Below are 18,695 nucleotides of genomic sequence, written 5' to 3'. Positions count from 1 at the left end.
TGTGGAGTCTAATGAGCCTCCAGTCTTCTCCAGGAACCCCCGCAAGGAGGTATGGATTTTTCTGTGGGAGAAGCTCAAGTCGCAGTCCTTCCAATGAGTCACCAGCAGGGGCGAGCTGGGCCGGGGGGCACATGCCCCCCGGGCCCATCCACAAAAAGCTATTTTGGGACGGTCTTTATTACTTGGTGGCTGGCCCCTCCTTCGGGACCAGCCACCTTCTCCCATTGGCCGCAGATCCTCCGACTCCATTCCTTCCCTCCCCTCCACTCTTTGTGTACTCCATCGGTGTCACATGGGATGCGCACCACATGACATGTGCCGTCCCATGTGTGAAGAGGAACATCCGAACAGTGCTCGGCATGGCTGGAACAAGGTAAGCGCTGGCGGGGAGGTGGTATGTTAGTGTATAGTTGTTTGTGTGTCTGGCTATTGTGTCAGGTTATTGTGTGTGTATCAGTACAGTGTGTGGACCAGTATATATTGTGTGTGTTTGAGGGGGGCAGTGTATATATATTGTGTTTGAGGGGGACAGTGTGTATATATATTGTGTGTTTGAGGGGGCCAGTGTGTATATATTGTGTGTTTGAGGGGTGCAGTGTATATATCTAGTGTGTTTGAGGTGGCCAGTATGTATATACATTGTGTTTGAGGGGGCCAGTATGTATATATAGTGTGTTTGAGGGGGCCAGTGTTTATATATAGTGTGTTTGAGGGGGCCAGTGTTTATATATAGTGTGTTTGAGGGGGGCAGTATATTACTATAATATGTGAGGAAAGGGGATCTTAATTTTAATGGTGGAGTGTAGGTTGAGGGCTAATTATGGGTGCTATTTTATTTGTGGTTGGTGGGGCAATTAATTAGTGGGGCCTATGAAGTTAAGATTGGGTAATTGGACTTTTAATTTAATGCTTGGGTGGTTTGAGAGCTATTAATTCAATTCAGGGCTGTTTGGGAAAAATGAGGTCTATTTATTAAATGTGATTATGAATTAGTTAATGCTTGGGAAGGATGTGGGAAATGGTTGTATTTATTAAACGTAAATGCTATTTATTTTATTGTTGGGGCTGTTTGGAGGGAGGGAAATAGATCTTTTATTAAATGGGAATACTATTTAATGTTGGGGGGAAATAGGTCTATTTATTAAATGTGTATGTTATTAATTTAATGTCAGGGCTAGTTGGAGGGAAGTAGATCTATTTATCAAATGTGAATACTATTATTTTAATTTTTGGCTAGAGGGAGGCTTTATGAAACGCTGGTGTTGCATTGATTTTTCTAAACTTCATGTACCCATTTTTTTTCCCCCAAATAGGGCATCCAACATTCCAGGATCTAGACAAGCAGCAACTGATCTAAAGGCACCAGTAGCTACAAGTGGTGAAAGTGATAAGAACAGGTAGGAGAGAGGAGGACAGTCTGCCAACTGTCCAGAATCTGTTGAAGCAGTCCCAAATTTGGGTGACTGTCGCGCTTAGTCAGGACTTAAAGGACAGTTGGGAGGTATATCCCGCTTCACACTGTACTATTCGTGAAGGCAAAGCTGTGTGCACCTAACAGTAGTGCACACAGTATTGCCTGTGTATTTGTCTAAAATGATAACCATGTTACATCATAGGGGTCACCCCTGTCTAAAGTACCCTGGACCCCCTAGAGCCTTAAACCAGCTCTGGGCCAGGGTGTAAGATTGACACCTAGTGCTCTGCTCCTCCTACCAGTAGCACCCCTCATATTATTTGTTTAGGTTAACCCTAAAAAAAATAATTCTGTTCATATATAGTCCAATGCAAAAACAAGCCCTTTTGTTGACAAAAACATGAGGTTTTTAAAGCAAAAGGGCTTTTTGCATTTTGATAAATTACAAATACTGTAATAGAACATTATATAATCTATTGCTATAATATGATTTATACCCCATTATAATCAGCGAGGTATGTAAAAAAACCAAAAGTGCTGTAGGGAGAAGGAACATATAAAATAAAATGCAATATAACTGAGGTTTGTTTTTTGTAGCATTTTTTGTTTTCATTATTTAAGATTTATCATTTATAATAGTAAAGTATCTCTGGGTTAAGCAACCCTAAAATAGTCTCTTTTTATATAGCGGCCCTTTAAGGATGGGCCGTTACTTATGGGCCAGTGCTATGTGCTTCATCAGATAATGTCAGAGCTCCTAGTAGCCAGACGCAGCACTGCACGGACAGGCAGCCATCCGTGCACAGAAGAAGGACGGCGCCTGACAAATCTATATTAAAGTGATCACAATTGTGATTATTTTACTTACAGGTTTCTATGGTATGGCTGCATTTAATGGAGATATGTTATGAACCTCACAATCAGCAACTGATAACCTCTATACAGAACATATGGCGTGGTATGTTTTTCACCATTAGCAACTGCCTTTCCCAGAACCACACTGTTCACTGGTACTTGGACGCCCCCAGTACTATATAGTTGTTAACAGCCGTGAGTGAGGTAAAATCAGGGAAACTCGCAGCTGCGGAGAATCGCAGACAAAACAAGACAAACAGGACACAAAAGAGGATGGTCAATTGGCAAAGCCGGATCAGAGGAGAGGAGAGGAACATGAGTTTAAAGGGCAGGCAGAGATCCAACAGCAAGGTCCAGTAAACAAAGCCAAGCTCAAACACACTGAATGTCGTAGCAAAAGATATACCTATCTATATGGATAACAATACAGGAACTAGTCTAGGTAAACCTAACACTAGCAAGTCAATTATGGCTATGAGTGTATGCAGATCCTGACCAATCAGCTGCTGGTTAGAAATCATGTAAGCAGAAAGTGTTGACGGCTCAGCTGCTAGGTAGTGAGCACAGTTGAGTCTTGCAAGGGCTGATAAATCCGTTGCAATGTGGAATCCCTGTTAGCAGCTCAGGAAGCAGGGCGAATATGGTTACTCAGCAAGAAAAAAACAACAACTCTGACATCAACAAAATCTGAAATGGATTTCTGAGACAACAGAGCAGCAGAAACATAACTGGAGACCATGAAGCCTGCAGGGGAGGGATCCAAAGATCCTTCTCCTACTATGCTCTCCGCATAGGTTATAATGGATGGCGTTGGCTACCGGGATTAAACTTCTAAGGGTAAATGTATTAAACTGCGATTTTGGCTTTTTCATTGATTTTCTCGGGTGAGTTTGAACTTGCCGATGTATGAAAATGCGATTTGCTAGTAAATTGACAGCAAACTGTGTTTCAAAAAATCGCAGTGAGGTCTATTTATATGCAAGGGGGTTTCCCACGCTGTCATGGGAATCCCCCTAGCAAATAAAAAGACCTTGGGCAGCACGTTGGCTTAGTGGTTAGCACTTCTGCCTCACAGTATTGGGGTCATGACCATGGCCTTACCTGTGTGGAGTTTGTATGTTTCCCCCATGTTTGGGTGCTGTTTAAGGGTTTATTTTTTTGCCAAACAGGATCCTGTGGGTTATTTTGGTTACGAAAAAGAAAAAAATAAGTTTATTTTCAACTGCATTAGGTATATATATATATATATATATATATATATATATATATACATACATATATATATATATAATTTTGGACAACTACAGCACCTGTGAAATATAGACACCCTTTTTATTCATATTTTAAAAAATATTGTATCATTCTTGAACATTGTTCTTCAGAAGCACTGGACTAGTTTTGCATTTTATAATTCCAACCAATCATGAGTATTGGTTTGAAAATCGCACTTTTAAAACTAAGCACGTACGATTTGAGACTTTCAATGTTATTTGAAAACTGCTCCAACTTGTGCAAGATCGACGGCAATTTCTATTTTCAGATTAAAGTAATACATTTTTTGGACCCTAATTTACCTCATGACTCTGGTCCTCCTAAGAAAGTTACTTTTAAATTAAATTTTAAGCAACACAGTGGGTATAGTGATGTTATTGACAGTGAGTGAGATTGGAGGCCATTTGGTGACTCTGGCATTATGGACAAGAATGAGCTCTGTATAGAACATGATTTGCTTTAGCTATCATTGTGACATCCATGGGGCGAATTCAGAAAAACAGTGGCTTTAAACAGATAGTGGTAAAAGAAATAGGTCAGGGAAAGCAATATACATTTGGGTGTCCTCAGCATAGAGGTGGTATTGGAGGCCAAATGACCACATTAGTACCCAAAGACAAGAGATGTACAATATTAACGTATAAAATTTAGAAGAAAAAATAAAAATAAAAAAAGGAGACTTGTGAGACCTCAATAAAGAGGGTGAGTGGAAGGGAGAATGTGCCAGAGGTGGGTACACTACGGGAGCATTTAGAGAGGTGGGAAGTGACGCAGGAGAGAAATGTGTCTAGATGGACAATGGAGTGAAGGATGTGTAGGAGAAGAGAATGTTAAACAGTGTCCAAAGCCGTAGAGAGTTGAAGGAGAATGAGTATTGCAATAAAAAAAGACTAATATTTATTTTTAAACACAATATCAGTAATCAAATGAAACACAAAATAAAAAAAACTGAAAATACAAACTCTTTTGTAAAATAAGAAATTACAAATATTAAATGCAAACACATGCATTTTGGTTTTCTCTCATTGGTTAGAGGTGTTGAAAAGCAGGTCATACTAGAACCCATAATGGCTGTCTTCTTTATCTGTTAAAAATATTAGAGAAAAAGAGATCCTTAGGCCATTTTGAAACAAATTACTACTTGACTGTGTGTACTTTGTACACACCTATACTTTCAAGCTGTAAAATCTACAATTTGTTGCCTTTACTGTAACACTGGTCCCCCAATAACCTTAAAGGAATAACATTGTTAACTATAGATACTTACATGCTGAAAAAGGCAACTCCTTCATGTCTTTTTTCTTACTCCATTAAATTATCCTTGCCACACCTCCTTTTGTGCTCCAACTGACAGCTGGGTCATAAGGTCTGTTGGAATACATTACAAACATTTAGCTATTTTCTAAAATGGTGTCTGTTTCTCACTGATCCTCAAAATGAAAGAGAATGCAAGATATCTCCATTCAAAAACATTAACAAATCAGTGCCTTAAAATCTATGAACACACAACACTTGGTTTATGCACTTTACCTGGGCACAAAAGAAAATTCATATAGTGAGTTAGATATATGATTAACAGACTATGCTTAATTACAGAATATTTGTCAGGCGAGGCAGACATGTCCCAGATAAGGCTTGACAGTACATCAATGAAAGCCTTTAGTTTGGTCTATTTTAAATGAAACTAACAATCAAGCTACATCATTATTTGTCAAAGTGCTATGGCTATAAAAGCCCAATCTGATAATCTCAGCAGGGGGAGAGGCAGCCCTTACAGCACGATTTCACATTTGCGTATTTCAAAGGTAAATATTTGTTTAAGTCCAAACTATCTGGTGCATGTATTTGTATATGTTAATAAAAATGAAACAGGCCTTTACTTTCATCACCAAACAATTGTATTTTTAGGATGTCAGAGAATTTTAAAAGTGTGATCAAAACCATATTCCAAAAATATTTTACCTGGCAAATCAGTGTGGAACCTGAAGTGGCCTGTCTCCACAGTTTCAGGAAGGCTGGGGATCTGTTGGATAAACATGCAACATGGAAAAGTGCAAAAACCGCACAACAATTATCTTAATAGGTGATAGATATTAGATTGAAAGTTTCACAACAACCAAAGTTTGTTATGAGAGAAGTTCATGCTCAGCTTTTCCTTCTAGTCTATATCATGCACATATTGTTTCTACTTGCATGTTACCTTAGTGGTTAGACAATCCACTTTTCATCAGTGGAATCATGAGTTTGATTCCTGACCCATTTTGTGGAATATGCCTATATTACATGCTGATTTGTGTTAAGCTTCAATACAGACAAGCACCTGTTCCAAATAAAGTTAAAGTGAACCCAAACAAATTGAAAAAAAACACAGATTAAAGGAAAAAAAACCTAGGGCAAAAAATGACAAACAAGTTTAAGTCCAATTATTATTAATATTGTATAATACATAAATGATTTTCCATAGCTAATTATTTAAACTCTGCATCTACCAAAGATTTAGGAGTATAATATATTATTGTATAATTATTGACATTAATAAAAATTATAAAAGTAAAAAAGTTTGTTATGAGAGAAGTTCATGCTCAGCTTTTCCTTCTAGTCTGTATCATGCACATATTGTTTCCACTTGCATGTTGGCTTAGTGGTTAGACAATCCACTTTTCAACAGTGGAGACCTGAGTTCGATTCCTCACCAATGCCCTTATCTCCCTGGAGTTTATATATTTTCCTATGTGTCCCTTATGCAAGAGTTTGCTTGGTTTAGGTTTGCACTATTTATCTGTACAATTTTAACAAATTAAGCTGTTGTGCTTTCATATTGTTATTATTAGCGTATTAATAGCCGTTTTTTTACAAATATCAGATATTAGACACATCAACCACTTTACATTGTAATTAATTACAACTGTGGTTGTAATAAAAAAGGTACACATTGTTTAATGCTATAAATATAAAATACATTTTTTTTTAAAAAAAAATGTTTTGAGTGAAGTGTATTAAAATGTATTTTGTGCGTATTTAGTTGTGAGTGTTTTAAACAAACAATGCTTTTTGAACAGTTTAATGTTATTCAGCGGTGCTGCTATAGCTTCTTTGGACTTAAACATGACCCCGAACTTCCTCAAGTTTAAGCAGGAAGTTAAGATAAAACTCTGAGCATTTCTTCTTAACTATCCGACAGATCCGGAGGTAAACGCCTTCTCAGAACAAATAACGCCTACTCTTCTTAAGTCAGTGCGATCTACATCCATTCCCCTCCCATTGCCAACCCTTTTTTCTTGTGTTTGGAGAACTTCTTAAGTGCAGTTAACAAGGATTTTCATCTTAACCTAAGAAATTTTTAGCATACGCAACGGATTTTCCTTCTCATATCCCTTTTCTGGGCATGCACAGAGACGATTTTCGGAAAATCCACAAAAAACGGCAGATAAGATTGCTAATGAATCAGGCCCATTGTGATTGGTGGGCCCCGCACCTTCCTTCTCTGCTAGCGGGCGCTGGCTGCCTGTGGCTGCACATTATGTACATGTGCCTTGCGGCCGACAGACAGGCAGAGAATGCTTGATAAATTTCACTTTACTATAATAAAAGTATTATAATACTAAAATATCAAAGAAACTTCAATTGCTATTTGTCAGAAACATGCATCCAGAGGCCAGAAAAATTTCTCAGCTCCTCCTGTAATGATGCATTTTACATAAAAAACGCAGATGTAAAATAAGTCCTTAAAAAGAAGATGTAATTACACGTGTAAGAAAACCTGCAAATATCTTCAGAAAATTTTGACTCGGCATACTACAATCAATGCTTCTGCTTGGTGAAGACAGGTTGAAAGTGTATGATATGCTTTAAGCGCATCAGCATCCGGACCGGTGTTTTAATGATAAAAAATAAAATAATACATTAATAATGAAAAACAAAAAACAGAGTGCCCCTCTTTCCAAAAGTGCTACCAGCACTAGCAGGGGCTGGCTGGTAGACTTTAGCCCGGGGGGCAAGCACATAGCACTGGCCCATATGCAACGACCCAACACTTAAGGGTGGTCTTCGGTACAATATATATTTATCAATATAAAAAGAGGCTATTATAGTGTTGCTTAACACAGCAATACTTTATTATAAATGATAAATCTTAAATAATGAAAACAAAAAATGCAACAGAAAACAAACCTCTTTATATTGCATTTTATTTTATATTGTTTTTTACATACCTCGCTGATTATAATGGGGTATAAATCATATTATAGCAATAGATTACATAATGTTCTATTACAGTACTGAACACAGGGGCTGATTTATCAAAATGCAAAAAGGCCTTTTGCTTTAAAAATATGATGTTTTTGTCTGCAAAAGGGCTTGTTTTTGCTTTGTACTATATACTAATAGGGTTACTATTTGTTTTAGGGTTAACCTAAAACAAATAATATGAGTGGTGCTACTGGTACGAGGAGGAGGAGAGCACTAGGTATCAATCTGACACCCTGACCCAGAGCTGGATTAAGGATCTGGGGGGCTGGGGGTACTTTAGACAGGGGGACCCCTATGATATAACATGGTTATAATTTTAGACAAATACACAGGCAATACTGTGTGCACTACTGTTAGGTGCACACACCTCTGTCATCACAAGCAGTACAGTGTAAAGCGGGACATATTTCCCAACTTGCAGTCAGACCAAATCCTGACTAGGTGAGACAGTCACCCAAATTCGGGACTGCTCCAACAGATTCAGGACAGTTGGCAGACTGTCCTGCTCTCTCCTACCTGTTCTTGTCACTTTCACCACCTGTGGTTGCTGGAGTCTTTAGCTCAGTTGCTGCTTGTCTGGATCCTGGAATGTTGGATGCCCTATTTAAAAAAAAAAAAAATGGGTATATGAAATTTAGAAAACTTCAACCAGCCTCCCTGTTGAATCAATATAACACCCACGTTTTATAATAAAGCCTCTGTGACAGAATGGACCGCTTATGCCACCCTGTCTGTTGTTGCTGGGAATCGGCTGGGCTAACTTTGCCACCGTTCCCTTTCGTTATCCAAAAAAGTGCCCTCTTTTCGCAGTAGGAGGGACTTACATCAGGTTTCTTCTGGGTAAATGACGCTGATAGCGTATCTTGTTGCTGGTGCACCTGGGCTGGTACTCCTGACCTCTTACTGTGGATCAGGGTTGCTGTGAATGGATCCCCCCTGGCCTATCACAATGACCAGGGCTGCTGGGTAGCGGGCAGAGTGGTGGTACTTGAAAAGCTTGTGTCCAAACCTCAGACAGCCAGCGAACGGATTAGATTTAGGGTCTAATCTGTAGATCACAGGAATACAGCAATATTGAAGACGTTTCCAAGCAGGTCTTTGAAGCTAGATGTTTATTTGCTCACACTGGTTAGTGGTACCAGTGATCAGGTCAATTGTTGAAATCAGAAGAACACATTTCAGTGTACAAGTCAGTGCATTTAGACATTTCAGACGCGATCATGTATGTATACAAATCATGTGTGTATACAAATACTGTATACAAATACTCACATGATCGCGGCGCCGGCGTCCCTCTTCCCCTCTCTGTTTGCAATGAATGTCTGGCGTGACATTGAAGAACCAAGCACAGAAGAAGGCAGAAGACAGAAGAGAGAAGAAAAGAAAATAAAGATGAAAGCAATACAGAGGTAAGTGAAAGAGGAACAAAGACAGCATGGCACAGGGGGATAAAGAAAAGAGGGACAAAGACAGCATGGCACAGGGGGATAAAGAAAAGAGGGACAAAGACAGCATGGCACAGGGGGATAAAGAAAAGAGGGACAAAGACAGCATTGCACAGGGGGGAAAAGAGGGACAAAGACAGCATGGCACAGGGGGATAAAGAAAAGAGGGACAAAGACAGCATGGCACAGGGGGATAAAGAAAAGAGGGACAAAGACAGCATGGCACAGGGGGATAAAGAAAAGAGGGACAAAGACAGCATGGCACAGGGGGATAAAGAAAAGAGGGACAAAGACAGCATGGCACAGGGGGGATAAAGAAAAGAGGGACAAAGACAGCATGGCACAGGGGGGAAAAGAGGGACAAAGACAGAATGGCACAGGGGGATAAAGAAAAGAGGGACAAAGACAGCATGGCACAGGGGGATAAAGAAAAGAGGGACAAAGACAGCATGGCACAGGGGGATAAAGAGGGAGAAAGACAGCATAGCACAGGGGGATAAAGAAAAGAGGGACAAAGACAGCATGGCACAGGGGGGAAAAGGGACAAAGACAGAATGGCACAGGGGGATAAAGAAAAGAGGGACAAAGGCAGCATGGCACAGGGGGGATAAAGAAAAGAGGGACAAAATATATTTTTTTTATTTTGTAAGTATTTGTAAATGCATAGTAGCACTTCTATTTTTAAGTGTGACAGGTGTAATTCATAGTTGTCTACTCTCCAGGAATAGCCAAGTGACTCCTGAATTAAGGGGAAACCTCCTGGACTCCTGAGATTGCAGGCATTTCTCCCAAAGTGCCCTTACCTGCCTGCAAGGTGGACAGGGATGTGCAATGATGATGCAAATAACATGTTCAAGCACTGCCCACCTCAACGAACACAATTAGCATAATCAAACACCTTGTCCCACCCACTTGATGATGCAAATGCCACTCTCAAATCTTGTACCTCCTCTCATACCTCCCCTCCACATATTTTTCACAGGAGGAAAAAAGTAGGTTATTAGGGTGTATTTCTTCTCATTTTAAAAACACTACACATATACTTAAAAAGTAAAACTAATACTATTAAATATAAGTATAAAATAAATAATAAAAATCATATATAAACCCTTTCCAACACAATTATGCAAACATGTTTTAATATTACATAGAATGATAAACTTAAGACATATACTTTTAATACCTACCGCCCACTTTTGTATCTTTATTGACAGTAAAATTTACTTAATTTACAGTAAGTGCAAAGTAATTTTTAGAGGAGAGGGTTATTGAATTTAATTATATAAAGAGCAGCTACATGCAAAACCCTATTTGAAAAAGTCAAACTCTGCAGTCTTGCATATACAGGTTACTATATTCATATACACTATTACGCTATATGGACAAAAGCATTTGGCCATACCTGTTAATTATTGAATTGAGGTGTTTCAATCAGACCCATTGCCAGAGGTGTATAAAATCAAGCACCTAGACATGCAGTCTCAATTTGCAAACATTTGTGATACAAAATGGGTCGTTCTGAATAGCTCAGTGACTTTAAGTGTGGTACTGTGATAGGATGCCAGCTTTACAATAAGACGGTTCGTGAAATTTGATCCCTGCTGGATATTCCGTGGTCAACTGTAAGTGATATTATTAGAAAGTGAAAGCGTTTAGGAGCAACAGCGACTCAGCCACAAAGCGGAAGACCACATAAAATCACAGAGCGGGGTCAACGACTGCTCAGGCGCATGGTGTGTAAAAGTCGCCAACGCTCTGTTGAGTTAATTGCTGAAGAGTTCCGAACTCCCACTGGCATTAATGTAAGCACAAAAACTGTGCTGCAGGAATTTAATGAAATGGTTTTCCATGGTCGAGCAGCTACATGGAAGCCTCACATCACCAAGACCAATGTCAAGCGTCGGATGGAATGGTGTAAAGCACACCAACACTGGACTATGGAGCAGTGGAAATATGTTCTATGAAGTGATGAATCACGCTTCTCTGTTTGGCAGTCAGATAGGCGAGTCTGGGTTTAGCGGATGCCGGGAGAACGTTACATGTCTGACTGCATTATACCAACTGTGAAGTTTGGTGGAGGAGAGATAATGGTATGGATCTGTTTTTCAGGGCTTGGGCTAGACCCCTTATCTCCAATGAAGGGCAATCTTAATGCTTCAGCATACCAAGTCATTTTGGATTACATTGCTATGCTTCCAACTTTGTGGCAACACGTGGAGGAAGGCCCTTTTCTATTCCAACATTGACTGTGCCCCAGTGCAAAAAGCAAGGACTACAAAGACATGATTTCCTGAGTTTGGTGTGGAAGATCTTGACTGGCCTGCACAGAGTCCTGACCTCAACACCATTGAACACTTTTGGGATGAACTGGAACGAAGATTGCGAGACAGGTCTTCTCGTCCAACATCAGTGCCTGACTTCATAAGTGGTCTACAGAATGAATGGGCACAAATTCCCAAAGAAAAACTCTAACACCTTGTGGAAAGCCTTCCAAGAAGAGAGGAAGCTGTTATCGCTGCAAAAGGGGGACAAACTCCATATTAAAGTATATGTATCTGAATACAATGTCATTACAGTCCCTGTTGGTGTAATAACCCAGGGTCCGAATACTTTTATCCATTTAGTGTATAAACATGCAGGTGCAGGTTGTTGGAATGCACTGTAACACTCTGTTACACAGTCTATGCACATCCGTGCAGGATACAATGCGTGTTGTGTTGGACAGGCTCTCTTATACTTATATTAAGTATAAGTATTAAGTATAATATACTTATTAGGTGCTTCCAGTCTGTACCTATGACTATCACTGGTTAAGGGGAAATCCTCCCAAAACTGTAAATTAAGTTAAACCCAATCCTAAGGAATATGTTCGCAGCAGCTACTAGAAGCGGCCGTTCACTGCGGGATCTAATGCAAGACTCGGCGCAAAAGCCGACCTTCTGGATTAAGGAGCACAGGCACTGGAGTATTGCCCCACTTCCTCCTATCACTAGACCACTGGAGATTGGGCTGCCAAGAAAACAGAGCGTAGCGCTCCTGTTCACAATGTGAAACTTTGAAAAACTCAACTCTACAGCCTATTAGGACCATTTTAATGGAAAAACAAACAGGTGGTCCAATGACCCAGCCCAAGGTAGCCCACTATGAGACAGGCCCACGGGTGCAGATGCCCCCTTGCCCCTATGGTGTAGATTGAAACACAACTCCAACTATTATCATCATAATATTACATTGTAAAGCCACGGAATAAGAATGGATTTACTGCATTCAGTATACAAAATAAATGGATATGTACTGAGCATATTGTAACTATTCCAAACGATGGACTAGGAACAGAAAAGCTTGGGTACTCTCCCTTGATATTATATAGATATATCATTGTACACTGCGCCGACTGGCGGTCACTGCTTATGGCCGACTGTATTATGAAACTGCTCCCGGCATGCAGCGAGCACAGTTCCGAACTACATTTCCCAGCATACACAGCGGCGGGTGTGTCAGGATGGTAGCCCCGGATGTCAGATTATAGTAGCCGCCCAGGGCCGGTACAGGAAGTGGAGTGGCGCGAGTGAGACCAGGAAGTGGCCGGGAGACGGTGAGAGGCCCCGGGGTGGGTGGATATGGCTGGCTGGGCTGCCGTGGTGACCACATACAGCTAGGGCAGGAGCAGGGTACCATTGTGGTTGACGAGAGCCCTTACGTGCGGTGGTGGGACATCTTTCGGGCTTGGGTATGTCGGGGACACCTAATGCCAGGGTGGGAGTGTCCGAGGGGCGGGTCAGTGGTGTGTAGGTGCTCTGGCTGCAAAGTCGGGGGTGAGTGTCAGGTAATTCCCACGGAAGACCGGCTACTGGTCCTGGCGATCACATCTGGCTTGGCTGCAGAGCGAGAGATGGCTGCTCTTCCCTATTGTGATCGTCTTAATCCCCACAGGGCAATAGAAACAAGTCTGCGTTATGTACTTGTGTCAAAATGAATCCAATTCAATTGTAATAAATTTGAAACTATATTTTGTCAAACTATTTGTTTTATTTCACTCATAGATTTGAAGTCTTAACTTTTGATAACGTTTATTTATACATTTATAAAAAAAATAACTGATATTGTGTCGTGGGAATATCATTTTTTTGTGTAGATAATTTTACGTACTGCCTATAAACAGTTTCAGATGCAGTACTATAATAGCTTTTGAACAAGCCATTGTTGATCAAAACACATTCATTATTTTATTAATTAAATGAAAAATCTGCAGTCACCGATGTTCTATCTTTCTGTAATTAAATACCTACAGCAGGTTATATTCCTAATCTGGATGTATTGAGTTAATTTTTTTTATTGAAACATGTGGTAAGCCCCTCAATTGAATATATTAGTTAACAAAGCAAGTACTTTACAGTACAACTGTCAGCTCCTGCTTGTCCTGGATGTCCTTAGGTTTGAAGTGGGCAGGGATAAAACAACCTTTAGCCAGTCAGATCATTGGAATGTTCTCTGCAGCACACATTTCACTGAGTGCAATGATCTTGTGTGACCTGTCCACTCATGTGATTGTGTTTTATGAGGGCCTTGCTGCATGCCAGGACCAGTGTCCTGGTTTAAGCAGTTTCCCCAACAGCAATGTAGTGGGTAATGTTTAGTCCCTGATGGAGGAAGATTGTGTAAATAGTCTCATCTTATAAAAGTCATGTGTTTCTATAAATATTTTTGCAATTGCTAAACTGTTCACATACTAATTTACTATTCTATTTATTTTGTCATTAGGTACAGTTTGACTTAATGAAGAATGCAGACAATAAAGTGTGTAGTCGTTGGTGATGGAGCTGTTGGAAAAACATGCCTTCTTATCAGTTACACCACCAATGCCTTTCCAGAAGAGTATATCCCCACAGTATTTGACAATTACAGTGCTCAGATGACAGTGGATGGTAGAACAGTTAGCCTTAACCTGTGGGACACTGCTGGTCAGGAAGAATATGACCGTCTGCGTACCCTATCTTATCCTCAGACCAATGTTTTTATTATATGCTTCTCAATTGGCAGTCCATCCTCCCATGCCAATGTAAGGCATAAGTGGCACCCAGAAGTTTCCCACCACTGTCCTAACGTGCCAATTTTACTTGTGGGTACCAAAAGAGATCTTCGAAATGATGCAGAGACTATTAAAAAGTTAAAAGAGCAAAGTCTTGCACCCACCACGCCCCAGCAGGGCTCATCACTTGCTAAACAGATAGGGGCTGTCAAGTATCTTGAATGCTCTGCTCTACACCAAGAAGGAGTGAGAGAAGTATTTGCAGAAGCTGTTCGTGCTGTTTTAAATCCTGTGACAAAGAAAAACACCAAGAAGTGCATCCTACTATAGGGATTAATGCTGACCATACAAATGCTGATTAAAGAAAAAAAAAGTTTAGCATATCATTTGGATGATATCCCTTTTATCCTCAGCTTGCACTAACAGCTCATCATGTGGGTTGTGTGAGTAGATTTATGGCGCTTTCTAGCTTTCCTAAGAATAAATGTATGAATGAATATGCCAGAGACAAGGCTGAGATTTATGCAAAGCAACGCAATATGTCAAGTACTTGGAATAAAAATAATCTTTGAGCGCTTTCGCATGCCGGCCTTACACTTTGGACTGTCATGGTTGAAATTTTTCTACACATCGTCTTGCTACCACAGATTGAAATCCTGCTTTTTGAAAACAAAAAAAAAAATCTAATATTTTATACTACTTTTCTTACTTTGCCACTATTAAAGCTTCACAGTGCAATTTTCTATACTTACAGAGAAGTACTTAAAAGGCATTTTGCTTTCATCTGACTGAAAGGTATTTGGACTTGAAAACACTTTATTTTTGTTTACTGTGTGCTGGATCAAAACTTTAGACCCCACTGATTTCTGGTAAAACACTGTATCCTTCACTAAAAGGAAGGTATTTTTATACAAGTTCCAAATATTTCTGTAGCACAGGATCAACCCCTCTTTCTTACCATATAACTCAGGGCTTAATAATGGTTATGAAACATATATCCCTTGTGCAAAATACTATGTAAGTGGTTTAAGGAAATGTATAACAAAAAAAGAAAAGCATTTCACAATGCAGTAGAGGCTAACACAATTATGTAGCATGCAGGAGCCAGGTAGTGTGGATTGCTGTCCATAAAGTTCTCAAAGAAAAATTCGGCACCAATAGTAAAATTTGGTTAGCCAGGTGATTGGTAAATACAGCACAGTGTTGTATAGTGATGTTCACTTGCGTGTTAGTGCTGGTTCTTGAGAAAATACAAACTCTGAAGCAGGTGCTGAAACATTAACTAACACCAGGCTTGCTTATCTCTAGGTTTCTTTAATAAAGGCTGCATTATGTACTTTACTTGGCATATTCAAATGTAATTGTTAACTCTTCATAGCCCAAAATTTCCATTGCACTAAATACATTCAGTCCTGTTCTTAATTCATCTTGCAACTTTTGCAAGTTGTTTTTGACTAAGAACCCAATGGTTTGCCCCGAATCATGATATTGTTTATTTCTAAGTACTCCCATTTGTGGTTTTGACCTTCATGGAGAGTTCCATTTGTAATAGAAAACTCAGCTTGCCCCAGCTTGTAAAACTATTGATGTCAATTGCAGTTCAACATGGGAGCATCTGTACATTTGTAACACCAATGTGTTCAAGAAGCTGAGTGGATGAGCTGTGCAGTTGGTTGTCTAACTTCTTTGAACACTGGTTCCAAATGCTTGGATTCTAAACTTTCCAGATGTGTGGGTGGGGTGAATAACAGTGTTCTTTAGGGAGACCCCTGTTGTTTTTATTTGTTGGACGAAGGCCCGTTTATTTTTGCTGAATATCATATTTGTAAGCAGGGAAATATCACTATAAACAAAAATATGACCAGTGCATTATTCCAGAGATTTTTCTTTAATGACATATAAAGCCTTACTATTTACTGTATCGCTTTTCTTGTTTCTGAAATTTTTATTCTAACAGATAGAGGGGCCAATTGTAAGCAGCTGTGCTACAGATACTTTGGTAGTAAATTGGCTTATTTCTCTTTGAACCACTGCCAACCTGTGGTGTTCCGCTGCTTTTTTTTTCTGAATGTACCTCCAGACCTCTGCATAGATCCTCTCCTTGCTATGTGTAGTAGAAAACAGAGAGATTATAAATGGACACTTCTTCACCTTTAAGATTTCACTATTTATGCACCATTGTTTTAATCATTAATATTGCTGGTTGCTAACAAAGGGGCAGATTCAATTCCCCGCGTTGTTCTTTAGAACAACACAGCCCACGCTTTTTTTACCGTTACTGGGGTAGTTGCTGAATATTATTACTGTTACTACGGTAATTTGTCCGCTGATTTTAGCAAGCAGAAATCTGCGTTAAAATTATTGCAGTAACGGTAATAATATGCAGGCCACGTTGTTCTAAAGAACAACACAGGGAATTGAACCTGCCCCAAAGTGTTAAAATATCCAGTTTCCAGTGAGTATTTTCAGACAACTTTGTTTCTGGATATAGCAGAATACACCTACACATGATACAATCTGCTATTTAGTAGGCCTAGTCAAAATTCAAGAGAATGCAGCCTCTTTTTTTTTTTTTTTTATTAGTTTTGAATCATTGCCTTAATAATATTGGTTATGTCTAATATAAATATAATATATATTTTGCTTTTCTTCTTTTGATATAGATTTCCTTTTACTTGTGCTCAGGCTGCACATGATTATAATTAAATAAGTAGCAAAATGGGTGATGCTACTAGTAATTATAAAGCCATTTTATATGATGATGCAATGGGACAGCATTCTCTAGATTTTAGTTGTAAGCTTTTTCCATCACTTGCCAAGGAAGAAGATATAGTTCAGATAAAGTGCCTCTCCTCTTGGTTATGAGAACTTTGTACGTGAGTTAATTTTATAGCTGAATAAATACAGCAGTTAAAGCAGCTGTGAATTTTTTTTTTTTTATATATATATGTTACAAAAATTATGTATTCTGTAAATTCATTTATACTGTGTAATAATGGTACTTGCAATGCATCATCTGTCTTGTTTATTACCAAAGAGAAATCCATAAAACTTAGACTTGCTGCTTAAGAAAGTTATGTCTTTCTGGCTGCTGTCGAACTGCGGGTACTAGTCTGCTCTAAAAGATGTTGTTCAAGTGTAAAGCCACATTATTAAGACCAGAGCTAGGCAGAGTTAGTGAGGCATTAAATGTTGTGGAACTGCAAGTTTCAGCATGCTCTCTGGCTTGGACTCCTAGTTCTATAGCAGCTGGAAAGCTACATATTGACTAAGCATTTTGTAGACCACAACCACAGAAATACCTGATCGTTTTCTCTGCAATAAAAAAGGTGGGGAAGTGCCACAACTGACAGTTGCAACCTCTGTGAATAGTGGGCTGTCTGTAAACTGAAGCTTTGATACAAACTCTGTATCACTGAGCAAATGGTTCCAATAAATGGAATCCTAATGATTTGAAGGCCATTCTAAGGCTGTGGAAAGATACATTCAGTGTTGTTTTCTTTGCTTATCTAAGCCTGGCAAAATATCAGGAATGTATATTTTTGTGCTAAGAACTAAATTTCTAATTCAATGCATATCTTTTTAGTTAAATTCAATTAACATTTATATTTATTTAAAGGACTCATAATAAATGGTACTTTGGATACTGTCTCTAAACTGCAGTATTGTATTATTCAACCTTGTAGTATAACACATCATTGAAGGTAATACTATATTACTCTCTTCATTTTGCATAAAAGGCTGTTCACCTTTTCTTTTTGTGGGACTGAATGAGTGAATGGTGTAGGAGACAGGGAGGCTTGGGCTGGCCCTTTATATGTAGAACATACAATGAACATACATATGAAAAAAAAAATACAGGGAATTGGGAGGGCTGTTTAGGAAAGGTAGATGTTTCCTTTAATACTTCCCGTATCAGCTGTAGGGGAATGCACAGGACTTGAGCCCTATACTTGCAGTAGTCCTCAGAAGTATGTCTTAATGATCAGATATTATTATTGCCAGGGATTTTCCCTTTCTTCTGCATTGGTCAAGGCTCAATTGATGTAAAAATATTGCTATCCATCAATTATTGTATTGAGATCAGGTTTAATTTAGTAAAAAAAAAAATGGGGAGAATACCAGGTTAGACATATGTATCCATGGGTCATTGTCTATAACTAACTAATATTTTTATTTGTTACAAAGGCTTGCAGGAACAGAACCAGACAACTGTAAGATCTATGTTTATAATATTGTGCTCACAATGCCCAATTAGAGTATTGGTACAGTGTAAGTATAAAGCATTATGTTTTGGTCTTTGAAACAACAAAACATAGGCACTATTTTCTTTTTTCTATGTTATTCTTTTAAACAAAAACCTTCCAAATGGTACTATTGCTAATGTTACCTGTGTAGAAATGTAGTGTTTATGTCTACAATGATTCTAGGA

General features: G+C 39.1%; 1 protein-coding gene and 1 long non-coding RNA gene across 4 annotated transcripts; one reads left to right on the top strand and one right to left on the bottom strand.

Annotated features, from left to right (window-relative positions):
* Positions 1 to 4,508: 4,508 nt before the first annotated feature.
* On the bottom strand, positions 4,509 to 5,648 carry LOC142101621 (uncharacterized). Its single transcript, XR_012679078.1, has 3 exons — positions 5,504 to 5,648; positions 4,809 to 4,909; positions 4,509 to 4,625 (listed from the first exon to the last, which is right to left on the bottom strand). It is a non-coding gene; the product is annotated as an uncharacterized LOC142101621 (long non-coding RNA).
* A 7,078-nt stretch (positions 5,649 to 12,726) lies between these two features.
* Positions 12,727 to 17,920, top strand: LOC142100710 (rho-related GTP-binding protein RhoG-like). Of its 3 annotated transcripts, none has more exons than XM_075184451.1 (2): positions 12,727 to 12,829; positions 13,996 to 17,920. In XM_075184451.1, exon 2 carries the CDS (start codon positions 14,018 to 14,020, stop codon positions 14,591 to 14,593), a length of 576 nt encoding a protein of 191 aa, XP_075040552.1. In that variant the 5' UTR covers positions 12,727 to 12,829; positions 13,996 to 14,017; the 3' UTR covers positions 14,594 to 17,920. The 3 variants fall into 3 exon arrangements, with proteins under 3 accessions (XP_075040552.1, XP_075040554.1, XP_075040553.1); XM_075184453.1 differs by having other exon boundaries at positions 12,774 to 12,844; XM_075184452.1 differs by lacking the exon at positions 12,727 to 12,829 and adding an exon at positions 12,852 to 12,964.
* The last annotated feature ends 775 nt before the right edge of the window (positions 17,921 to 18,695 follow it).

This window comes from Mixophyes fleayi, chromosome 9 (assembly GCF_038048845.1).
Source record: "Mixophyes fleayi isolate aMixFle1 chromosome 9, aMixFle1.hap1, whole genome shotgun sequence".
In the NCBI taxonomy this organism is placed as follows: Eukaryota; Metazoa; Chordata; class Amphibia; order Anura; family Limnodynastidae; genus Mixophyes; species Mixophyes fleayi.
Note: the sequence above shows the minus strand (reverse complement) of the source record. Positions and strands in the feature narration are given on the sequence as shown.